We start from the raw sequence: 24518 nt of genomic DNA, 5'->3' as shown, positions 1-24518 counted from the left end.
ACTTAATCAAAAACAATCAAAAGCTGGTAAAACTAGATTGCATAATTCCATTTTCTTGTGTTCTAGTAATTAATAACTTTCTGATATTTATGTATCATTCTACCAAGTCTGATTCATTTATAATTTTTTTTTTGCATGTCTATATTTCATCATTCAGATCATTTGATTTGTTTCACATGTACAAATTTCTAAAGAATGTATAGAATCTATGACAATAATAAAGGAGGAAGTCAATCATTACTTTCAAGGTTAATGGTTTCCTTGTAAGCAAATTACAACTTTAAGATTTGCTCAAGTGCTAGTTTGGATCACTGATCAATACTTTGCTTGAATTATTCATATATGTGCCTTTCTCCAGTCAATTTGTTAAAAGCCAATAAACAATGAAAGTAAACATAAGATACATTTACTTTTTTATTCTTATAAAGTGAAACATAAGATGAATTGATCGAAAAACACTATCAATTAAACATTATAAGTTACTATTAAGCGAAGATCCTGAAATTTAAACAGAAACAAACATTTTTAATGATAACAACATTATAAAGCATTATCAAATGAAGTCCCTAAAAGTTAAACAGAAATAATTAATTTTAAATGGTAACCCTAAAACTTAAACAGGAATAATTAATTTTAAACAATAACGCGTTAGTTCAAGCAAGAACAGTTTATGTTACTCGTTAAATGAAGTAAGTAAACAAAAAAAAATCATGAAATACATCAGATCAAATACACGGAATGAATCAACATTGTCCGATATCCAATGACAAAACTTTCAGATTACATCTCTAAAATGGTCAGCGGCTATAAACTTTGTCCGATATAATGTGCATCAGGTGTGAACAAACTTCACCCTGACATGGGAATCATCGAGACCCCGTCGCTCACATGTCTCCGCCAAGATTGATTCCCAAGGAGTCAGCGCCGTGAACATTAACACCAGTTCGTCCCCTTTGTATCTAGCAATAGCACAAAAACTCTCCATAGTAAACCTACATAAAAATAAATTGTTACTATCTCTCACCGAGATGATATTAAAATGAGTCTTATATGAAAAATAAATTGTTACCTTCTTGGATAACCGGCAGAACTCCAACACACCACATAAGGAGGAATTGATAAAAGTCTTCTAAAGTTTGTTTAAGAAGAGATAAAAGATTGGCAGAAAGGTCGGACATGTGATGGCTACTGATAAGTGCTTGTGTATTAGTAATACAAAGTATTCTTTTCTTACGATAAGCATTTCTTTTCTCAGATTTTATGGCTAATACATGTGTTTTTGTGTTCTTTTGTGCATGTAGGGTTGTGGAGCCAAATGTAGTGGAAGGAAGCCAAAGTAGATTGCGATTGTACTTTGTTGATAGAATCTTAGAGTGAACAAACATGAAGACACAAGTTGTGCTCGATAATATGTGAATATGTGCCAACCTCCATGAGCTCAAGAAATTACATGGTTTGGAGGGGAACAAAGGCAGTCACATTTGCGTATTCCGACTTGTGCAGTGCTAGAAAGATCTTCATCAATGTTATCCCTTATTAAAGAAGCGACCCGATCTACGGCATAGATGTGTGCCCGTTTATGTTGCCTCAATGAAAAATGTGGATTCGGGAGTGTTTTTGCAGAGTACTTTAGCAGGTTAATGTAGTAATCCAATGTAGCAGTTTATTGTAGCATTTACTATTCATAGGGCATAGAAAATCATATTCCTGTAGATTCACTCGGCCATGAGGAAATTCCACACGCCCGTCTGGACTCTCGATTTCAGCCCTTTATAAAGCCGCGACTTGTATTGATTTGGGAATCTTTTTTTTCCATCTTTTCTCCATCTTTTCCAAAACTTTGGAGAGGCCTGTGGCTAAAGTTTAGATGGGTTTTGACAAGGTTTCTGGAGTGGTTCTACGGCCATCAACACCGCGTTCCTTTGGAAGAGAGTTATTGGGGGAGCTTTCGTCGTCACCGATTTGCATGGTGTGCCCTAGGCTTGACAAGGGAACCTTTGGACAAGACAAGGCTACTCCACAAGACCATCGACATGAATACCAAGGGGGTTTTACTTATGGATTGCATGTTTTTACTTTTGATTTCATTATTGATTGTATCTTGCTCCATGGAGAGCTAAATCCCTAGTGGGTACTTGGACTTGTATACCCTAGAATGTTATTTTTCATTGATCTTTTATTATGCTTTTTGTTATTGATGTCTTTAATTGAGTTCCAATCTTGAATGCTTGTTGAATGATTTCTCCCGTAGAGTGGCACTAGGGTTGAGAGTCTACATTGGTACTCCATGTGAGTGAGTGACACACCATGAGGGTTAGACAAAGCAAGATTGGAGAGGGTCGAGAGGGTGAGTCGAGAGGTAGCGGAGCACCCTTTTTCCCTTCATTGTGATTAATCCTAGCTTCGCGTTCCAAGAGTTCTTTGCGGTCACAATAGAGTGAAGTTCTAAGGGAGGAACTCTGGTGGGCTTAGTTGAGCGAGCAACAGAGTGAAGCGTTGAAGTAATCCTTAGTGCTAGGGCTTAATTGTTACTAGGGGTCTTTCAACTGGACCAAAGGGTTAGAATTATATTAGGAAATAGGGTTTATCACTTGGAATCCCTAGAGCTTCTTGCAACTATACATAGTGTGAGGTATTGAGACTGATTGATTTCTCCACTAGGGCATAGTGTAGAGTTAGTCATGGTTGACCTTAGGTTTGGGACCGTGTATTTTAGGATTTCCATGACTCATTAAGCATTAGTTAGGAGACATAATAGTTGGTCTTGCACTTGAAGCAATAATCATAGGGGGAGCAATGTCGGAGTGCCCCATTTTTTATCGATTGCCTTTCCTCTCATTTTATTGCCTCTATCTTTCTTATTTTCTTTAGTTCTTATATATTGATTTTGTTCACATGATTCATTTTCACTTTAGTTAAATAGCAATCTTTGTGTTTTTTATCACTATTCCTTGTGGATTCGACTTCCCACTCACCGGGGTGTTATTACTTTGACAAACCCATGTACTTACGGGTCACACGCAAGGGGTGTGTCAAGTTTTTAGTGCCGTTTCCAGGGAATAGGTGTTTTAGAAACACCTTCCACTTTGCTATTTTAGCTATTCATCATTTACTCTATTTCACATTTTCTTATTCTATCATGGTTCTGATTTGTTTTTCTTTATTTATTTTTTTTGTAGTATCTCCAGGTTATGACCTGAGGGAACCCTTCGACATTGGCTGAAGGAGATCCTGAACTTGAACGAACACTTTGTAGAAGGGGTAAAGAACCTGTGCAAGAACAGAATCATTCAACTGAAATAGAGGGTGAAGGATACTAAAACATGGCTGAACAAGAGGGCCAACGAAGAACTCTTTTAGATTTTGTTGGACCTACTATTAATGGGACGCAATCGAGCATTGTGAGGCCACCTGTAGCAGCCCAGAATTTTGAGTTAAAGCCGGCCTTTATTCAGATGGTTCAATAGTCCGCACAATTTAATGGGTTAACCGATGAAGACCCGAACAATCATATTGAGAATTTCCTTCAAGTGTGTGACATGTTGAAGATCATTGGGGTTTCTGATGATGCAATTCGCTTGAGGGCTTTCCCATTCTCTTAGAAAGGAAGGGCCAAACAGTGGCTCCATTCATTGCCAAGAGCTTCCATCACAATATGGAATGAAATGGTCGAAGCTTTCCTTGCAAGGTACTTCCCTATGGGAAAATCGGCAAAGCTTCACAATGACATATCTTCATTTTTTTAGATGGAGCTTGAAACTTTGTTTGAGACTTGGGAATGATTCAAGGTCCTTTTGCGGAAGTTTCCACAACATGGGTTCCCAAGTGGATGATCATTAATATATTTTATAACAAGTTGAGCTCAAGCAACAAACAACTTCTAGATGCTGCCGCAGGAGGTACAACGAGGAACAAGACTCCCGAAGAAGCTAGGCAATTGATTGAAGAAATGGGTTTGAATAGCTACTAATGGAATGCAAGAGAAATGAAGAAAGTGGCCGGACTCCATGAAATTGATGCGGTTACATCTTTGGCAGCCCAAGTAGAGGCATTGGACAAGAAATTAGATACATTGACTTCACCAAGGGTAGCCGCAATCACAAGTTGTGATGGTTGTGGGGGTTCACATATGCCATCCGATTGTCCTGTTTTGATTGCAACTGCAGCCCCAACTGAACAAGTAGACTTTGTAGCCAATTGGGGAAGAGGACAAGGCAATCCTTATAGCAACACCTACAACCTAGGATGGAGAAGTCATCCCAACTTTTCTTAGAATAACCAAGGACAACAAAAGGCTATGGCACCACCGGGTTTTCAACAACAACAAGCCCCGAACATGGAGAACCGAGTTTCAGGATTGGAATCCCGGATGGCCAATTTAGAGAAAGCTTTGACGAGATTCGTCCAGTCATCAGATACAAGATTTTAATCGATTGAAGCCACACTTCACAACCACACCGCTTCATTGTATAACTTGGAGAATCAAGTGGGGCAAATTACGATGTCTCTATCAGAGAGACCTCAAGGGAGTTTACCTAGCAACACTGAAACCAATCCAGGAGAACATCTGAAGGCGATCACTTTGAGAAGTGGTCGTGAGGTTGAGGGTATGTTTCCAAGTGAGAAAACCAATGTTGAAGCACCCGAGGTCATGGAGGTTGAGGAGAGAGCAAACAAGGAGAAAGAGGTAGCAACCCCACCTTACAAGCCAAGAATCCCTTATCCGTCAAGGTTGAAGAACGACCAAAATAATGAAAAATACAAGAAGTTCTTGGGTCTATTCAAGCGATTGCACATCAACATTCATTTTGTGGAGGTGTTGTCCTAAATGCCTCGGTATGCAAAGTTTTTGTAAGATCTTTTGACCAACAAGAGGAAGTTGGAGGAGAGTGCATCGGTGATCTTAGATGCCTCTTCTTCGGCGGTTTTGCAAAGAATATGCCGAACAAGAAGAAAGACCCCGGAAGCTTTGTTATTTTGTGCAACATTGGTAATATGGGTGAAGAGATAGCATTGGCTGATTCAGGGTCTAGTAACAATGTCATGCCATACTCGTTCTTTCAGAAGCTAGGCTCGGGAGAGCCTAGCCCCACTTGGATGACACTTCAATTGGCGGACCGAATGGTTAGACATCCGAGGAGCATTATGGAAGACATACTTGTGAAGGTTGATAAGTACATATTTCCTGTGGACTTTGTAGTGTTGGATGTCGACGAGGATGTAGATGTTCCTTTGATACTTGGGAGGCCGTTCTTGCGCACTTCCAAGGCACTTATCGGCATGGACGGTGGGGAGTTGACACTGAGGGTTGGGGACGACAAGTTGGCATACCACCTCGCCGAAGCCATGCAACATTCTCTTAACTTTGGTGATACTCTTTACTTTATTGACACTACCGATGAACTAATTGATGAATATGTGCAGGAAATGATAAATCTGGACCCATATGAAGGGGTGCTAGACCAAGGAGTGCAAAATGAAGAAGTCTTGATGCTTGGTCTAGAGGAAAAGGTACCATCTACCCCGGAGATCGATAAAAAGGTGCTCCAAAAGATGAAGCGAGCAAGGAGACGCCACAAGAAACGCCCCAAGGGTAATGGGGATGTATAAGAACGGAGTGAGGTTGACAAACCCTCATGTGGTAACATGCTCGATAACTCCTCCTCTATTCTCAAAAGATTATGTTCATCATGCTTTCATGTTTTGGGTAAGAGGGAAACCTTCATCCATGAGCCCCCGTGAGGTGAGGAGAGGTACGTCAAGCTTAGTGACGTTGAACAAGCGCTTCTTGGGAGGCAACCCAAGTCTTTACTATTTTTCTAGGTCTTAGTTTAAAACTTACATGAACAAAAGCTTAAGTGTTGGTTTCTTGATCATTTACACGCTATTGTTACGTTTTTCTTGTGTATCGTTGGTATTTTCATGTGCTTAATCGCGTGTGGTGAAGTTTTCTTGGTCATTTGAGCATGTTTTTCATGATTCTCTAGGTTACTTGTGCATATTATAAGCAGGCTTTGAATAGGTGTAAATGTTCAGAAATTTTCTGCAAAGTCTGTGAGTTTTTCTAAGTCATCCAGAGAAGACACACGGCAATGTATAATGTCCAGACGAGCGTGTGTTTTCGTTCAGAGCTCATCCCGAGAGGATACAGGGGCATGTGTCTGCCCCTATGAATGACCTTGTAAAGGTCACAAGCCCGTGAATAATTTTCACACGGGCATGTGTTTCTCTGCAAACGTTCAGAGCTCTATCCCGAGAAGACAAAGGGGCGTGTGTCTGCCCCTATGTCTGACCTTGTGCATTACACACGGGCATGGGTAATTTCCACATGCCCGTGTGATTTCCTGCAGAGAAGACCTTGCCATCCCGAGAAAATAGAGGGTGGGTGTGAATGCCCCTGTGAGTAACCCTGAGAAACGTAGACACCTAAGACTATGACACATTCAAAATTCACATTATTTGGAGTATTATTCAAATTATAGCATTCATTTGATTCTCTTAACCTACAACTCCAAAAGTAATGAAATTTTATTGACAATTAGATAACTCAAAAATGAACAACTTTTCTACTTTTCACCATATCTAATTCCATCTCCATGATCATCAGAAATGGCAATAATTCTTTAGGTTCTACACAAAAATATCATCCGAGACAATTATACTAATAGGGCTATATCTCATAAACTACAGATGCATTAAATTTGAAATTTTGCAGGTATTTAGGTAACATCGAAATCTACAACTTTCATATTTTACTCTCCTCCAAATTATTCCTCTAAAATCCCTAAAATCGGAGAGGGATTTCTGTTATTGTCAAAAATGGAAATCTGAAACCTATCAAATTAAATCAGCTAACAATTCCTTTCTCATGGCGAAATATTATACCTCAATCAACTATACTTCACATTACATCAAATATATCATGCAAAATCTCATCCTTGAGACGTGATTAAGTCCATAAAACATCATGGTCAAAGATTTTAAGAATATGCTTAGGTGCACACATCGAAAGAGGAACAAAATTCCTTCAACTATAAATTGGGAACAAACCCTAGAAACTCAAGGGCTAAATCTAAGGTTTAAAGGTGAATCACAAATAGGAACAAATTTTAGGGTTTTAAAAAGGAAGAAATCTAGAGCCAACAAGCATCAATAATAAGATCCACTAGTCCTTGTCGGTGGCACCACCATGAAGGAAACCAAAGGGAGATTGGGAGTTTTTTTTTCTACAGCAATAGAAGATCGTGGGCGGTGGAGATGTAGTCAGATCGTGATATTTGGTAACTGCTAGGGATAAGAACAAAGGTTATAAAATTTAAAACAAATCGATGGCTATGCTTAAAAAAATTTCCATAAATGGCTAGGATCTAATAAGGCAGTGGGGTCCACAATATGGATGATAAGTTGACATCCACATCATTCAGGAAACCTATTTGGTAAAAATAGCATCACTCTAAAAATAATGCATTCTTTAAAATTTAAAACCAAGACCTCACTTTTAATCAAAACACTTAACAACTACTAACATAAAAATCTAAAACAAAAAAATTAAATTAAATAATGTGTATGATTTATAAATCTGGATTAACCCAACCGATAACATTGCTGGGTCCAGTTGAGCCTGGTCAACCAGGGTCTAACCGGCCTGGTCAACCATGGTTTCAAAATACATTTCATCCACTTATGAGAGAAAGAGGGGATCTTCAGTTGAGAATTAAGGATTTCCTTCGGAAGGTATTTAAAGAAGAATGGATTGCTTTGATAATTTTCTCCAACAGTGTCACTAAAACTGGCAAATAAGCTTTTTGTTAACGAACTGGTTATCAACTACATTAATAGAAAGGGGGAGGTATTTTTAATTAAATATTGATTTAGAAGACAAATCACACGCATTTATGGATAAATTTTACTAATGATTAAGAAAATACTCTTAACTGAATAAAATAACAAAAACTTTCTTGCGTAGTTTTGCAAACTGGATAGTTGCTAATATACCCTCATAATTTTTTTTTCTTATATATTCTAATACATGAAAATCAACTTAAAGTATTTTTTTTAATAAAAACATATAGATAGTGATGACCGTTTCTAAATGATCATTGACCACAAACACAAACACACACTATCATATATTAAACAACATTGACATTGGTCATCATTCATTGTCTTCGTTTGCATGGATTACGGAAGGAACCGGTGCAATTATGTGAGAAAAAACATCTGAGGTTGGTTTAATGGTGGAACTTCTAACATAGATGCCAACAGCCAGGAGCACACCATGATCCTTATCGGAAGATGACCGGCCATGGAATCCGGCACACCCGGTAGCCATCTTGAACCTAAAGGGGATGCCGATTTCTTTCCCAAATGGTCCATGTGTGGCTTTACCGGTTTCAAAGGTAAGTGATTTGATCAGTACAGTGTTGACATAGGGTGCATTCTCTACATAGGGAAAATTATCATCCGTCCACGTCCATGATCCATAATGTCCCCTCACACAAGTGATTGGCTCATTCAAAAGTATCTACAAATGTAACAAGTTAAATATTAAATATTCTAACCTTATTAATTAACCTCTTCAAATTGGGAGAGTGACTTAACCTGTTCAAAATTTCCTTCATTGCCACCATGCCTTGGTGAATGAAAAATATTCCCATTTCTCTCATATGAGACTTGAATACCATAGATCAAATCATCATACCAAATGCAAATTTGTTTCACCTGTCCTCCCATTCCATCACTCCATTCGTTTCCCTTATTTTTTTCTCTGTTTCCTCTGCACCTCAAAATGAAATAACTCTCCAAATCTTCACCTAGTCTCATACCATCCTGAACATGAGAATTTGAAGAAAAAAACACGTCAGTGGAGCTTTGGGAAAAATTAAAAGAGGAAAAAGCAAAAACAGAATATTGTAATCACTCACCATTTTTGGAAGAGCAAAGACTTGAGACAAGAAAAGTTAGAGAATTCTTCTGTTATATATACAAACACAAAATATGTTAACCAGTAAGGCTAGGTCTTGCAGGTCTTCCATCTTCTCCACTTTCAATATTAAATGGAGCCTATCTTGGCATCAAAAGTCTAACTACTTTGAAAAAAGTTCTCAAGTGCACCTCACTTGTTAAATGATCGGAACTGTGATTTAAAGTATTACTTCAAACTTAAGAAAAGGATCACAAATTAGCTCTTGATAATTATTTAAAAAAAAAAATTGAACAATTGAAACAGACGGAAACGGTAAATTTATATTTTATTTCATGATTTTGGTGAATGGATGTCCAGTGAAAATCAACTTTTATATCGTTGAGTGTCTTTGTTGTATATTTTGCATGTTAATTTGAATATAATTTAAATTTTAAATTAACTCCATAATGATTTTAATTTAAGACAAAATTTAAATTAACTTTAGGGGTCCATAACTTTAGGAACTGAGAGGCATTGTTTGTGTTCATTATTTTCTCTTAACTAGATTTTTTTTATTATATTTTTTTAAAGAAATGAGGATAACCCACATAATGACTAGATGCATGTTAATTAAGTGGTTTAAAAAAAACAATGCTTGGATTGAGTTATAAAAAAAAAACAGTATAAAGTGGTTTTTCGATGAGGCTAAAAGTTGGTTGTTTAACAAACAATTCTAATGTGAAAGAAATGCACATTGATTAGTTGTTCCTGTTCCCCCACTTTTTCTTTAAAATATTTTTTCTTTTTTCTAGTGCTTAGCAAAACTTTGCCAGCTGGGTGGTCTCGTCAAACAATTTGGATGTTGGTATCTCATCTCTGGCTATCTAGCTAAAGACTCATTAAATTAAGTGCGATATTATAAGATTTTGATAACATATAACTCTTTAACTGTGTTGAAAAAAAAAATCCATGAAGTAAGATTTCTCAAGACAAATTAAATTTTAGTTAGATAGCTGATAAAAATGTTTAGACATATTACTTCTTCATTGTATTTTTGAACTTGCTAGTTAATTATTTCATTATAAAGGTTAGACTTATGTGAACTAGTTTTCAAAGTTAAATAGATATTTATTGAGATTTTCTGGTCATATAATGGCTACCAGAGAAAAACATTATATTTGTCATTTCAAATCACCAAAATGTATTACAAAATCTAATCTACGACAAAATCTGTGATATAGGTCCCTTGAGTAGGATATTCGTAGATGTCCTTTATGATGAGGCAGGTTTAAACCTTAGCTCAAACAGGGAGAAGGTATATGTGTATTAAAGTATTAAGAAGTGTTGAAATTTTGAGCGTTGTAAATTGTTGCGACACTTTTGAAAATGTATCGCATATTATGTGACACCACATAACAAATGTTGCAAAACTCATAGTAATTATGGCCTCCCCCTAGGAATGAAAAAAATCCAAGCTAACCCGTGGTTTTTGACTCGATATGCACGAACCTTTTTTTTTTTTGGTTGGGTGGTTGGGGGGTTGGTTATATCTTGCCTCACCCCACTCCATTCCCAAAGGGAAATTACTTATATATCTTGTAATATTTTTATTTAATTTAGCATTATAAAGGTTCTAATTATTGATGTAAATAAACAAAAATGTGTTAAAGTATCTATTTTCTTGCAAAAAATGAAAAGTGGGGCAAGGAGGGGCGGGCCAAGAGAGGATCAAACCATGGCAGGCAGGGCAGAGTTTGGGACATGGTATGTGGTATGTGTGGTGGGGTGAGGTACAGCAACCACCACAGTGCCATCCCTGGTTCTACAAGACGAAATCTGCGATTCGATTTGCAATGATATACAAAGTCATTTTTTGCCATATTTTTTTTTCGAGTTGCAAATTGTATCGCAAATTAAGTAGCCATAAGATGACATATTGTGACGCTTGGTAAGACAATGTATTTGCAATACATCTTTCTTGTCTCAAATTGTGTCACAAATTGAGAAATCATGAGATGATATGTTGTGCCACTTGTTGCGACAATTTTTTGCAACACAATTTGTGATTGGTTGCAACAATATTTCCAACACTTTTTGTGATATTTTGTGATGCCTTTTCTAAATTTGCGATGCATGTCAATGGTGTGATACAATATTCTGCAACAACTATTGCAATGCATGTTAGTTTGACAAAAATATGAACATAATATGGCTTAAGAGGTTGGTTGTGTTATTGGCTTTCCATGATGTTTTTCTCACTTCTACACACACACACACATATATATATATATATATAGATTATGCATGTTGAAAATTTCATATTTGAGCATCTAATAGTTTTTTTAAGTATATAAATACTTGTCATGAACATATTCACTATTTTTATCACTCTTAGAAAATATATTTAAGATTATGCATGTTAAGGTTTCATGTTCCAACATTTAATGGATTTTTATTTAATTTTAATTACCATTGTTGTTCATTATTTGACTATGTTTATTTACTTATGTAGGAGAACTCATGGTTCAAGGATTAAGAAGCTTGAAGGTCAAGATAGTGCTAAGTTCTCTTTTTGGTGTACTTAAACATTGTACATATAAACAATTGTAATAAAGATAGATAAGATGGTGCTAAGTTCTTTTTTTTTTTTTGTTGTGCACTTAAATAAAATACATTATTCTTGAGTTGATCATGATTTATCAATAAAAATCAATAAAAATAGAAGTTAGATTACTTAAGATTATTTTGTAAGATTTGTCTTGTATATTTGCAAGTCAAAAGTAAAATACAATTGTAGATTTACAGCTTAAAGGAAAATATTAAATTAAATCTAGTTAATAGGTAGGTTTTGAGGCAATTATAACCATCTTTAAATGTGAGAACATGTTTTAAAAATTATTATATTTAGATGCGGTTATAAGTATGAGTAGTATTTAAAACATTATTAATCTTTGAGGCAGTTATAATAGCCTCTAAAAGTATGATTGGTATTTAAATATTACTAACTTAGAAGCAATTATGACCACCTTTAAAAGTAGGGATGGCTATAAACCCTCTAAATTGATAACTAAAAAAAAAAGCTTCCATAATTAAAACTTACCCCAACGGTTGCTATAAATTGAGTCTAAATTTTAGAGCAGGCTTTATACGAGGTGGTTTAGAGGCGGATGAAAAACCACCTCTAAAGCTATAGGCTTTGAAAATAGCCTCAAAATTATTTAATTTATAGTGTAGTGATATAAATATATACACTGCATAAAAAGCTGACTTTTTTTATATACATCCATGGTAGTTACATTTTTCACTTATATTATCAAATTAATATTAAAAAAATTATCTCGCTTAAATGCCTCAAAACGTTTTTGTAAAATATTTTATATATCTATAAATATATTTTAAATAAAAATTATTTTTATAAATGGTGATAACTCAAAATGTCCATATCTAATTCAATAAAAAAAATGTAACCTATGCACATTATTTAAGCAGATGTTCTTGTTCAGCGTATAAAGGATATTATCCTTTACTTATTATTTAAAAAGATAATAAACAATAAGCTGGACTCAAAAGTATATATGTCACTCCCAAACCCGAAGGACGGGCTCGCGATAACCCGAAATGGATACACACCACCCTACCTCAGTCTATTGCAAGGCTTACAACTCCCTGCTAACAACAACACAGAAAAGAAGTATGCAACTAGATGACATAAAACAAAAGATAGCAACAATAGAGTATATAACATATTACCAATTGACATGGTTCAACAAAGAGCGATACAAATTTGTAGAATATAGGTCAAAGTCTCAACATGATTTTCAAAAGTCATACATCTCACTAGTAGATCCATAGTACATACAATGTATCATGATACATCAAGATGACAAAACAAACATCTAAGACAAGAAGAAGAAGAAGATTACCGAGCACCCATCTGATCACGTCTTCACTACTTGCTAAAGTAGGGGAAGATAGAGAATAGGTTAGTAACTATGGTCACTTATTGAGTGGGAAAGACATAGCAGCAAAAGAGTCCTCATATAAGTTTGTAAATAAGAAAATAATAATAATAATAATAATAATAATAATTCTGAAATCACATAGTATAGTATAATTATGAATACTTCGAAGAAAACACGTATGTTTTTCAAGCAATCTTGAAATCCAACCATATTTAGAAAATGTGTCTTCTTTAGAACACTAAAAAGGATAAAACATTCTACATCAATTTACAATAGCCTAAAAATCTCTCTGACCCTAATTATGGCTGGGACCGGGTCCGGAGCCGTCAAGATACTCATCACCTTAACATTGGCACACCGAGACTCGTGTGGTGACTTTGTATCTCGGTGCATAACCATCTATTCAGGAAATTCCCCACACCTCTGAAAGGGAAACATAATCTGGGTCCACCATGTGGCCTCTAAAGGCCGGACAGTTGGGACTTCCTACTGCAGTAGGCGGGCTAGAGCCCCATCACCATCAAAACATAATCACAAAGTAGAGTCATAGCTAGTATCATGACAACACAATGTTAACATCATCAAATGTCACAATAATAATAAAAACTTCCATGTTTCACACTTCGTTTCACAATTTGCAAAAAATCATGTTTCATATAGCAAAAGCCATTCAGTTATTATAAATGATTAATTCAAGAAAGTGCTCATCTATGAAGGATTTTCAAACCACATTCATCCGATTACATAAGTACATATCAACATATACCCATTGTGATAAATACACATATCGATCGAGTAACGATGTCGGCAAAACATTCTCAGGTATTAGAAATATACGGGAATAATATGAAATCATGAATATGGAAATTCAAACAATTAAAATCATTTGGAAACTAATGGAGCTATGTGATGCAACATAATCCCACTCACAAACTTAGGAAATCGAGAGGTTGGACTAGAGCTACTCCTTCGTTGGTTCATTTCCTCTAGATGAAGCTTCACCGCCTACAAACAAATCACACAACATAAGAAAAAGTTAACCGAAAGCAAAGATGCATGGGAATGTAAAAGTAAAGGTGAGCCCTAGCTCTATATGGCAATGCAAACTCTACTAAGGACTTGGGTATGACTCAATGTTGTACTTAACTATTTTCAAAGAGTTTTTAAGGGAATTAGCTCTAATCAAAACTAGATTACGAAAGGAAAAGAGATGAATATATAGCTTGGTGATACAATAATCCAAATTCAAGCAATGGTAATATTCAACAATGTTGAGAACAAGGGAGGGTTACAAATATCTCCTGCCATGCTAACCATTTCTCATCATTTTCCAACAAGAATTTGGTACTCAAAAACCTATATCGAACACAAGCCCTAGATCTCCCATCAAAGAATGAAGAGAAATGATAGGACAAGAAGAGAAAGAATGATGAATCTCATACCTTGTCAACCCTTGGAATGAGATGAGATGGAGAAAGCCTTCAACCAAGAAGTAAGGTGGAGGAGAACAAGGTCGCTTCTCATTCAAGATAAAGGTGGAAATGAAAGAAAAAAGGGAGGAAGAAGGAATATATAGTTGGAGGTGTAAAATTACAAAAAACCGAAGTCATTTTGCCCTAAACCCCCTAGAAAAGTGATGGGCTCAATGCCCTAAAAACCGAAGTCATTCTGGCCAGGTTGTGCTGGCTACATGTTGGTGCACAGTGGGCACATAACCTTGTGCAACGCTCTTAAAGCCCTTCTAACTAACTCGAGTACAATGATATACATCTATAAATCTCAATTTTTTATAAGAGATATGAAAAAGGAAATTTAATTGATATATATATATATATATATATATGAGGGTAGATAGTCTGTGGATGCTCATAGGATATAAATCTATGGATGTTATTCTCAGCCGTCCATTGTAATCCACCGGTGATGGAGCCTTTCCTAAAGTGGGCGTGTGGAATCCAAATCCGTAACCCCCAAATTAAAGATGAAGACCAAACATGAAGACGATAATATCCTTGATCCCAATCCCATTGAGTTTGATTAATCAAAGTATGGAAGTTTGTTCTCTCTTCTTTTCTCGAATCAAAGGGCTAGCACTTCCATAACAAATGATTTACAATTCTTCATCGCCGGAGAACCGTTGGCGGCGGCGGCATCGTTGGTACTGGTGATAAACATGATCGAGAGGGAGGGATTGCATGAATTTTCAAGAAGGTTTGTAAGAATTTGATTTTTAGGCATCATGTAGATTAGCAAATGATGAGCTTTTTTAGGTCTCATATGCATATAATCCATCTCAGTTTTGTTGTATGAGTTTTAGAGATTCTTCATTTTCATGTTGATTTATTAGGATAGTGTGTGTAATCAAGCTATCTTCAACACCATGATTTCAATAAGGTCTGCATTTGATTATGTATATGTTTTATCCTTTAATTTTTGCCACTTAAACATTCAATTTGGAATTGTGATTTTGAAATAGGCTGCATAAGAATGCACAACTATTTTGGAATTGGATGTTGAGCACACATGAGCTTTGATGTTGTGGGCTCAAACTTTGATTACACTCAAGGAGTACCAATCAGCAATGATTGATGTTAACAGACTTATAGAGCTGAACCCATCATTTGATATCTATCGGAACTTGCAGGCTTGACTAAGAACTTCGTTTACAAGGTGAAAAAAATATTTGGGTTCCAAACTTTTGTTGTGACAACCTCCCACCATCATGAAACTTCAAATCAGATAATTCAAAAAATTTGCAGCGTTTCACATGCTTTATTATTTATTGAAAGAAAATAATCATTGTGTATTCTCTCCAATTATGTTTCATTTCTACAATTTTAATGATGCAAACCTATTCTTCATTTGTCAATACAGGTCACACTATCTGAATTTTTCTTCAACTTTGTACTCACAACAAAAATATATCCATTGCAAGCTAGAGTAAAGCCACAAGGTTTGTTAGGCTGGTTTCATGAGTGCAGAGTGCCACCTCATCAGCACAACAAATAACTATCACCGGGGACTTCTCACAAGCATCACACAATTGAAGAGACTATTGAAGAGAAGTATGAAAGAAAACTGGATGCTTGTTTTTGTTTTGTTAGAAACAAAGATGAAAGAGTACCTGTGAACCGTATTATTGTCTTGAAAACAAGAAATGTGTGTCTATAACAGAAATGATGTTGATACTGATGATGATAAAGTTTGAGATTATTGTTGTAAACTTGTGTTCATCTTTAGTGGTTGTTTTGATGTTCTTGTTTTTTGTGATTGTGGTCGACTTATGGAACTTGTGGTCTTGAATGGTTTGTATTGTCAAGCAAGATCTTTGTAGCAAGAAAACATAAATGTAATTATTCAGTAGTTGTTGTAGTTGTATTTGATTAATAAAAAATCTCCAAGTAGTTGTTAGCCAAAATTCATCAAGTTGGGCCATGTAAAGAGAAGTTCTTATGCAAAACAATATTAAACCTAACAAGACAGGCCTGCATTCCCAAATAAAAAGTCTCATTTGTAAAAAATAATGATCAATTGAAAATATGAATTAAATTAGAATAACAATTCAAAGAAATTGTTTTACTAAATGTGCATGTAGACATGTAATGACCTTTTCTCCCACATCTACTGCAAGTCTTTTTCTTTTGCAATGACAACTGAATATCGATTATAGATTTAATCCTTGTATTCGTTTTTGGCCGACATTTTCTTTTAACACATTTTGGATCAAGAATACTAATGTGTGACCCACAAACATCATCTACACCTGAGGTGGCAAGAAAAGAAGATGAACTAATAATCTCCTCATTTGCCTCACTTTGCTCCTTGCACAAGACATCTTCTCAGCCACTAGAAAATTCACCAACAATTTTAAAGATGTCACTTGTCTTAGGCATAATTTTTTTGTACATCTCTAAGGATGATATAAACTATGCAATACAAAAACACATTTTATGCACTCCACTTCATCAAGGGTGTAAAAGCATTGTTACTTGGATCAACCATCATAACATTTGACCTATATCTTGTAACCATACTCCAATGATGAAGAATATAATTTTTGGGAATCTTTGCAACCTCTTTTTTTAAAAAAAATATTTTCAATATATGACAGCACAACACACCCTGAGTCTCAAACTTCTTACAAGAACATGTAGCTATAGACTCCCCATCTTCAATGCCATCTCTCCTAAATATAACAATATGATTGCATATTTTATATTTGGCATAATCAGTCCCATCACGAATGTGTTCAGCTAGCATACTATCACTTTCTTGCAATTCTGCTTGGAAGATATTGAACACAGCTCTTGTATACACTTCTCCTACATGTCTCTAAATTGGATCATTTGTATGAAAGTTAGGCATAGAGTTTAAAGTCTTGAAGTCTTCATTTTCTTCATCATTTCATCAAGCACACAATACCTTATCATATTGCATAACAAACTCTTCCAATGGAGTTTGTGAATTAACAAAGCCATCAAAAAATGAGTTGATAATTTCATTAGGTTGTGTAGAGGTCATTCCAGCTGTGAATATAATTTTCCATTATAGAAAAACCCATTTGTGTCGAATTTCATACATTTTACTCAACCGATGTTTATCATCAATGTTGTATGTTGCTTTAAGTTCACCCCATTTACTCTCAAATGCTTCAATTGATGCACTAAGGTGTAACCAGTTGTTGTAGTCCCCCAAGAAGCCTTCTTTGCTCTTCAAATCTACTAAATACTTCAGCGAATTTCTCCAAATGTGCCACAAGCATAATCGAAGACCAGAATTTGGAAAAAATTTTGTAATAGCTTTCCCCATAGTCAAGTCTTGGTCTGTAGTAATGGTTTGTGGATGTTTTCCTAGCATACATTTCATCCATGTTTGAAATACCCATAAAAAGGTTTCTTCTTTTTTCATATGCAATTAGAGCACAATCAAATATTATGATTGACTCCAACAAAATCTATTTGTTTGATAAGTGGTATCAAAAACATCATCATCTCCAAATTCTGAAGATGTCATTCTGCATCTTTCATCTGCCCAAAAAAAAAGATCTAGTTTGACCAAACTCATCAATATGCATATCAAAAAAAAAAAAAAATCATCATTGAGTTTCCAAAAAAGTTTCATGAGCGAGTGGTGCAACAAGTGTTAATCGGGCAAAAATTCCTAGAAATTCAAGAACAAACTAGAGCATGAAAACATTCAATGTTAAAATTCTCCTAAACTCAAGAATATAATTATTGCAACTAAGGTGAACCGCCATTGGCTACGTGAGCATGTATGTCAATCAAAATTTATATAAAGGACATGTGCAATGTGAACTCCTCCCCATACTTAAGATGTACATTGCCCTCAATGTACGCATACAAGCATAATAAAAGTAATACAATTTAAAACACATGTGGGAGTGGGCAATTGAAACAATACTCCCCTAACTCCTAGTGGTGCGTTTGATGGAGCTAAGTCCTTGGAAGTGAAGTTCCAACGGTTTATGAAGCACACGCGGCCAAGTGTAAAACACCTTCACCGTGTCCATGACTAGTTCTCAATTCCCATACTGACAAGACCATCTGTATGCATACACAAGGGGATTCATTAAAGCTCAATAAACAAAAATGACTCAAGTATATAAAAGATAGAGCAATGAAATGCAACTCGAGACAAAGATAAACTCAGAAGGAAGATCTTTTCTAAGTATACAAGTCCAAAATAAAATGTAAAAATAAAATGCGGAAAATAAGAACAAAGAAGGTAAAGACGCCTCAAGTGTCGATGTCAATTGCTGGTGCATTTGTTGCCGCTGCTGGTGAAGATGATGCTGGTGCTGCAAAATAAATAAAGATTGGGCGAAGAAAAGAGAAAGAGAAACTTACCGACGAAATGAGAATGAAAGAATAGAAAAACGGCCTGAAAACTCAAGTAACAACCCTCTAAAACAACGGTGAGAGGTTGGGAGAGTGCAAGGATGCGTTCTCAGAATATTTGGGAGTGAAAAGATGAAAAGGTAAAATAAATTTATAAAGAAAAAATGCAGCCTTTTGAGTTTTGTACATCCACACGGGCGTGTGGAAATTACCCACGCCCGTGTGACTCCACAGGAGAGATCTACAGGGGCAGACGCACGCCCCTGTGGTTTCTTGGGATGATACCCTATGCTTCCAAACATATCCACATGGGCGTGCAAAAAATTCCCACGCCCGTGCGCCCGACCCACAGGGGCAGACGCATGCCCCTATGTCTCCCCAGGATGGAGGAGAAATGCTCTGCAGAGAACCACACGGACGGGCGGAAATTACCCACACCCGTGCGTTTATTGACCGAATCATCCACAGGGGTGAGTCCACGCCCTTGTGTCTTCTCGGGAAAAATCTCTAAGTCTCTGCAGGGAAACACACGCCCGTGTAGAAATTCGACATGGGCGTGGATCATCAAAAGGTCACTCATAGGGTCGAGTCCACGCCCCAGTGCCATCTCTGGATGAGCTCTAAACGAAAACGCACGCCTTTGCGAAATTCCACATGAGCGTGTGTTTTCTCTGGACACTTAGAAAACTTTGAAGGCTCTGTAGAAAATTTTTGAACACAGATATACACTCAGAGCCTGCCTAACAATGCAATTTTAACCAGAGAAAACAAGAAAAACATGCTCAAAAGACTAAGATTCTTCTCCACACACGATTAGGCACATGATAACACCACAATGTCCACGAGAAAATCATAGCAAAAGCATCTAAGAATCAAGACAGCAACACTTAAAGCCTTATTCATGCAGATACTAACTAAAAACTAGAAAAACATTAAAAACTTGGGTTGACTCTCAAGACGCGCTTGTTTTACGTCACTTAGCTTGATGTACCTCTTCCTTACCTTATGAGGGCTTGAAAAGAGTGTGTTCCTCCCGACTAAACATTGCATAGCTACTTCCTTTAAACCAAAATTCTACTTGCCGGGTCAGAATATTTGTTGGAGAGTCCAACCATCTTACCTTTGGCCTCCAAGGAAACAATTTGGGTTGGGAATTGTCCAAGCTTAGCACAGGTGGGTTATTGGATGGCTTCAATCTTCTGCCCACATCTTCTTCCAAACCCAAAATCTCTTTCTTACAATTTATGAGTTGATCAATCCCAAAGAGAGATGCTTGTTCCATTACCTTAGGGTTTGCTTCTTCTTCCATGTCAACTTGAAAGCAATATGTCTTTACAAAGCCTTCTTGCATCATTCCCTGCTCACAAGCACACTGTCCATTGAAGCAATCCCCACTTTGAAAGAAAGGTTCTTCTGGCATCCTCTCACTCTCTACAATATTATACCCATTCTGTCCTACGTCTTCATTGTCATTCACTAACACATCATTTCTATAAGGAACTTGAATTGCTTGCTCAAATACTTGTTGTTCCTTAGAGAGTGTGTCAAGTATCCCTCCTAATTGATGCTCAAGGTTTTTAAAGGAGGCTTCATGACATCTAAAAGTGGTCTCAATATTTTGGACACGGACATCGGTCGCTTCAATAAAATTAGCTAATACGTTTTGCAACTGAAGCGCATCCTCACCAAATAGCTCATCCTTTTGACATTCACCTTGAGGTGCTTCCCAATGTTGTCCATCATTGTTCCACAATAGGTTTGGGTAGCCCACTTCAATTGGATGATATGTGCTACAACATGGATTGCTCTATTGTTGTGAAGTAACAATTCTATCAACTTTTTTACTCAGAGCTTCAACTTGAGAATATAGAGCAACAAACGAATCAATCATTATGTAAGCTCATTGCAAGAAAGAGTAAGACATGACAAAAGAAAACAAATGAGAATGATGGAAGAATAAGAAAGTGTGAAATAGAATGAATGATAAATTGCTAAAATAGCAAAGTGCGAAGTATCTCTAAACGCCTATTCCACAGCAACGGTGTTAAAAACTTGACAACGGCCCTTCCGTGAGACCCACAAGTGCACAGGTTTGTCAAAGTAATAAATTCCAGGTGAGTGAGTATCGTATCCATAGGGAATAGTGAATAGAAACACAACGATTGCTATTTAACTAGGATAAGAGTAAATCAATGACCTGTATGAAAGTTAGGCATAGAGTTTAAAGTCTTGAAGTCTTCATTTTCTTCATCATTTCATCAAGCACACAATGCCTTATCACACTGCATAACAAACTCTTCCAATGGAGTTTGTGAATTAACAAAGCCATCAAAAAATGAGTTGATACTTTCATTGGGTTGTGTAGAGGTCATTCCAACTGTGAATATATTTTGCCATTATAGAAAAACCCATTTGTGTCGAATTTCATACATTTGAGTCAGCCGATGTTTATCATCAATGTTGTATGTTGCTTTAAGTTCACCCCATTTACTCTCAAATGCTTCAATTGATGCACTACGGTGTAACCAGTTGTTGTAGTCCCCCAGGAAGCCTTCTTTGCTCTTCAAATCATCTAAATACTTCAGTGAATTTCTCCTAATGTGCCACAAGCATAATTGAAGACCAGAATTTGAAAAAAATTTTGTAATAGCATTCCCCATAGTCAGGTCTTGATCAGTAGTAATGGTTTGTGGATGCTTTCCTAGCATACATTTCATCAATGTTTGAAATACACATAAAAAGGTCTCTTCTTTTTTCATATGCAATTAGAGTACAATCAAATATTATGATTGACTCCAACAAAATCTATTTGTTTGATAAATGGTATCAAAAACATCATCATCGCCAAATTCTGAAGATGCCATTCTGCATCTTTCATCTGCCCAAAAAAAAAGATCTAGTTTGACCAAACTCATCAAGATGCATATCAAAGAAAAAAAAAATCATCATTGAGTTTTTTTCCTTGAAAAACTTTACAATAGTCATGCATTCTTGCCCAATATTATTACTTCGAATTGCCCTTAAATGATTTGAACAATCTTATCGAGTAGTTTGTGCAGACCCTGCATTTGAAAGTGTTTCATTCAAATTTCTACATATATCACTAATATGGCGATGGGACCGCACCTTCATCACCTTAGAGGGGCAAGTTAGTAAATCATGGTTATGTGCATTACAACGCCCCTTGCGTGTGACCCGCAAGTGCACGGGTTTGTCGAAGTAACAAATCCCAAGTGAGTGGTTATCGTATCCACATGGAATAGTGAATAGAAACACAACGATTGCTATTTAACTAGATGAGAATGAATCAATGACAGTGTGAATAAAATTTATATGAAAAGACTAAATGAAATAAGAAAGAGAGGCACGATAAAATGAAAGGAAAGGCAATCGATAGAAGTGGGGTACTTGGATAATGCTCCCCGTAGGACTAATGTTTCAAGTGCAAGACCAACTATTATGTCTCCTAATTGATGCTTAATGAGTTGTGAAAATCCTTAAACACACCGTCCCAAACCGAAGGTTAACCGTGACTAACTCTACACTATGTCAGGGCGGAGAAATCGATCAATCTCGACATCTCATACTATGTAGAGTTGCAAGACACTCTAGGGATTCCAAGTGATAAACCCTATACAAATGTATAGATCTAACCCTCTGGCCCAGGCAAAAGATCCCTATTCGCAATTAATCCCTAGATGTTAAAGCCACTTCAACACTTCACTCCGTTGCCTGTACAACTAAGCCCTAGCGGAGGTCATCCCTTAGCCCATTCACTCTACTATGACCGCAAAGAACTCTTGGAACGTGGAGGTAGGATAAATCACATCGGAGGGAAAAGGGGATGCTCCGCTACCTCTCGACTCACCCTCTCAACCATCTGCAACCTTGCTTTGTCTAACCCTCATGGTGTGTCACTCATCCATAAAGGTCACCAAGATGGTCTCTCGATTAGAACTCAATTAGAAACATCAATTAAGGGAAGCATAATAAAAGGTTAATGAAACAAAAACATCCTAGGGTTTACAAAATCCAAGTACCCACTAGGCAATTTAGCTCTCCATGGAGCAAGATACAATCAATAATGAAATCGAAAGTAAAAACATGTAATCTATAGAAAACCCCCTCGGTATTCGTATCGATGGTCTTGTGGAGTGGCCTCGCCTTTCCAAAGGTCCCCTTGTCAAGCCTAGGGCACACCTCGTCGAATCGGTGCTGACGAAAGCTCTCCCAATAACTATCTTCCAAGAGAATCGAGGTGTCGAAGCCGGAGAACCACTCCAAAAGCCTTGCCAAGACCCCTCTAAACCCTAGCCCCCGGCCTCTCAAAAGATGGAGAAAAGATGGGAAAAAGGGTGATGAAATCGGGCTGACTCGCGGCTTTAAAAGGGCTGGAATCGGGCATCCACACGGGCGTGGGAAATTTCCACACACCCCTGTGGATTCTCTGGAAATCTCATTTTTAGCTGACAGTGAACAGTACTGCTGCAATGTTTTGCTACGCTTTTCTGCTACAGCATCGGCCAAAAACACTTCCAAATTTATGGTTTTTTATTGAGGTAACATAAACGGGCACGCGTTTACGCCGTAGATCGCGTCGCTTCTTCAATAAACGGGTTCATTTGTGAAGATCTTGCTATCATTGCTCGTGCCCCTCCAACTCATTGTAATGGCTTGAATACATGGAGGTTGGCACACATTCATGTATCTTAGAGCCCCACTTGTGTCTTCGTGTTTGTTTCTTCCAAGATTCCACCAAATAGTGTGTTCAAGATCTACTTTTGGCTTCTTTTCTTAATACTTAGCTTCACAACACTAAATGCGCAAAAGAACACAAATACACATGTATTAGTGCTTAAACCTGATAAAAGTCATGCTCATAATAAGGAAAAAATACTTCGCATTCTTAACACACAATTACTTATCATGCATCACCAAAGGTTTTATAGTCCATAGTCCACTCTTCATTTTTGACACTACCATCCAAGCTTGGCAATTTGTCCTTGTATCTCTGCATTTGTGAACAATTTTCTCTAGTTGCCTTTTGTCTTTCATACACTTGTTTCCTTACCACAAACAAAGTGTCTGCATGTAATTAACTGAGAATGAGACAAACGATACATATGTCCTCTTCTTATCCCAAAACCTTTAGACTTTGCACAATCGAAGTAAAATCGAAATGCTTCTTCCTCATCATGGAACTCCATACCGACAAATGGAATTCTTTCCTATTTCTGTCATCTTGAGATTGTGGACTCTTTGCCAATTCCTGTCCATGTAAAAGTCATTGGCTACCTCCATCGTTGTGATGTTAAGATAACTCGAGCTCATTTGGATCTATTTCCATATCCTCAAATATGAAAGTGTCATTTTTGCATATTTCATTGGTGATATCCACCATCCTATATATCCTATAAAAAAAATATAAAAAAAATACAACAAATTAGAATATATCAAAGCATATAACTAATGGGATTACTTGTTGTTACTTATCATTTTCCACATTGATTGTTGTAGATAAGACCAAGTAAAAATTTGTAATGGTAATTGAGTACTAATCAAATCATCATATTTAATGAACATTAGTTATGTTGATTTAGACCTCAAAATAAACGCTAATCAAACATTTGTTTCATTTGATTAATAATTAAAGGATCATGTTAGTTATTATGCATGCAAACATTTTTTTTTTCAAGTAAAGCTAATACAACAGTCATGTCCTGCTTGTTTATTGTTATTATAAAACTATCTTTAATAGCTAGCTCAATGGTCGAATTAGCATCATCTTAATAA

At 36.5% G+C, this 24518-nt stretch overlaps 1 protein-coding gene and 1 non-coding gene across 2 annotated transcripts; both read right to left on the bottom strand.

The window, feature by feature from the left end:
- Nucleotides 1–3714: 3714 nt before the first annotated feature.
- Nucleotides 3715–3820, bottom strand: LOC120268158. The gene has a single exon (XR_005538828.1). It is a non-coding gene; the product is annotated as a small nucleolar RNA R71 (small nucleolar RNA).
- A 4267-nt stretch (nt 3821–8087) lies between these two features.
- Nucleotides 8088–9016, bottom strand: LOC120267786 (jacalin-related lectin 19-like). The gene is made up of 3 exons (XM_039275470.1): nt 8925–9016; nt 8602–8829; nt 8088–8524 (listed from the first exon to the last, which is right to left on the bottom strand). The coding sequence occupies exons 1-3, from the start codon at nt 8925–8927 to the stop codon at nt 8156–8158; spliced, it is 600 nt and encodes a 199-aa protein (XP_039131404.1). The 5' UTR covers nt 8928–9016; the 3' UTR covers nt 8088–8155.
- Between the last annotated feature and the right edge of the window lie 15502 nt (nt 9017–24518).

Source organism: Dioscorea cayenensis, chromosome 8 (genome assembly GCF_009730915.1).
Source record: "Dioscorea cayenensis subsp. rotundata cultivar TDr96_F1 chromosome 8, TDr96_F1_v2_PseudoChromosome.rev07_lg8_w22 25.fasta, whole genome shotgun sequence".
Classification (NCBI taxonomy): Eukaryota; Viridiplantae; Streptophyta; class Magnoliopsida; order Dioscoreales; family Dioscoreaceae; genus Dioscorea; species Dioscorea cayenensis.
The sequence above is the reverse complement of the archived record's forward strand: the minus strand, read 5'-3'. Positions and strand labels throughout refer to the sequence as shown.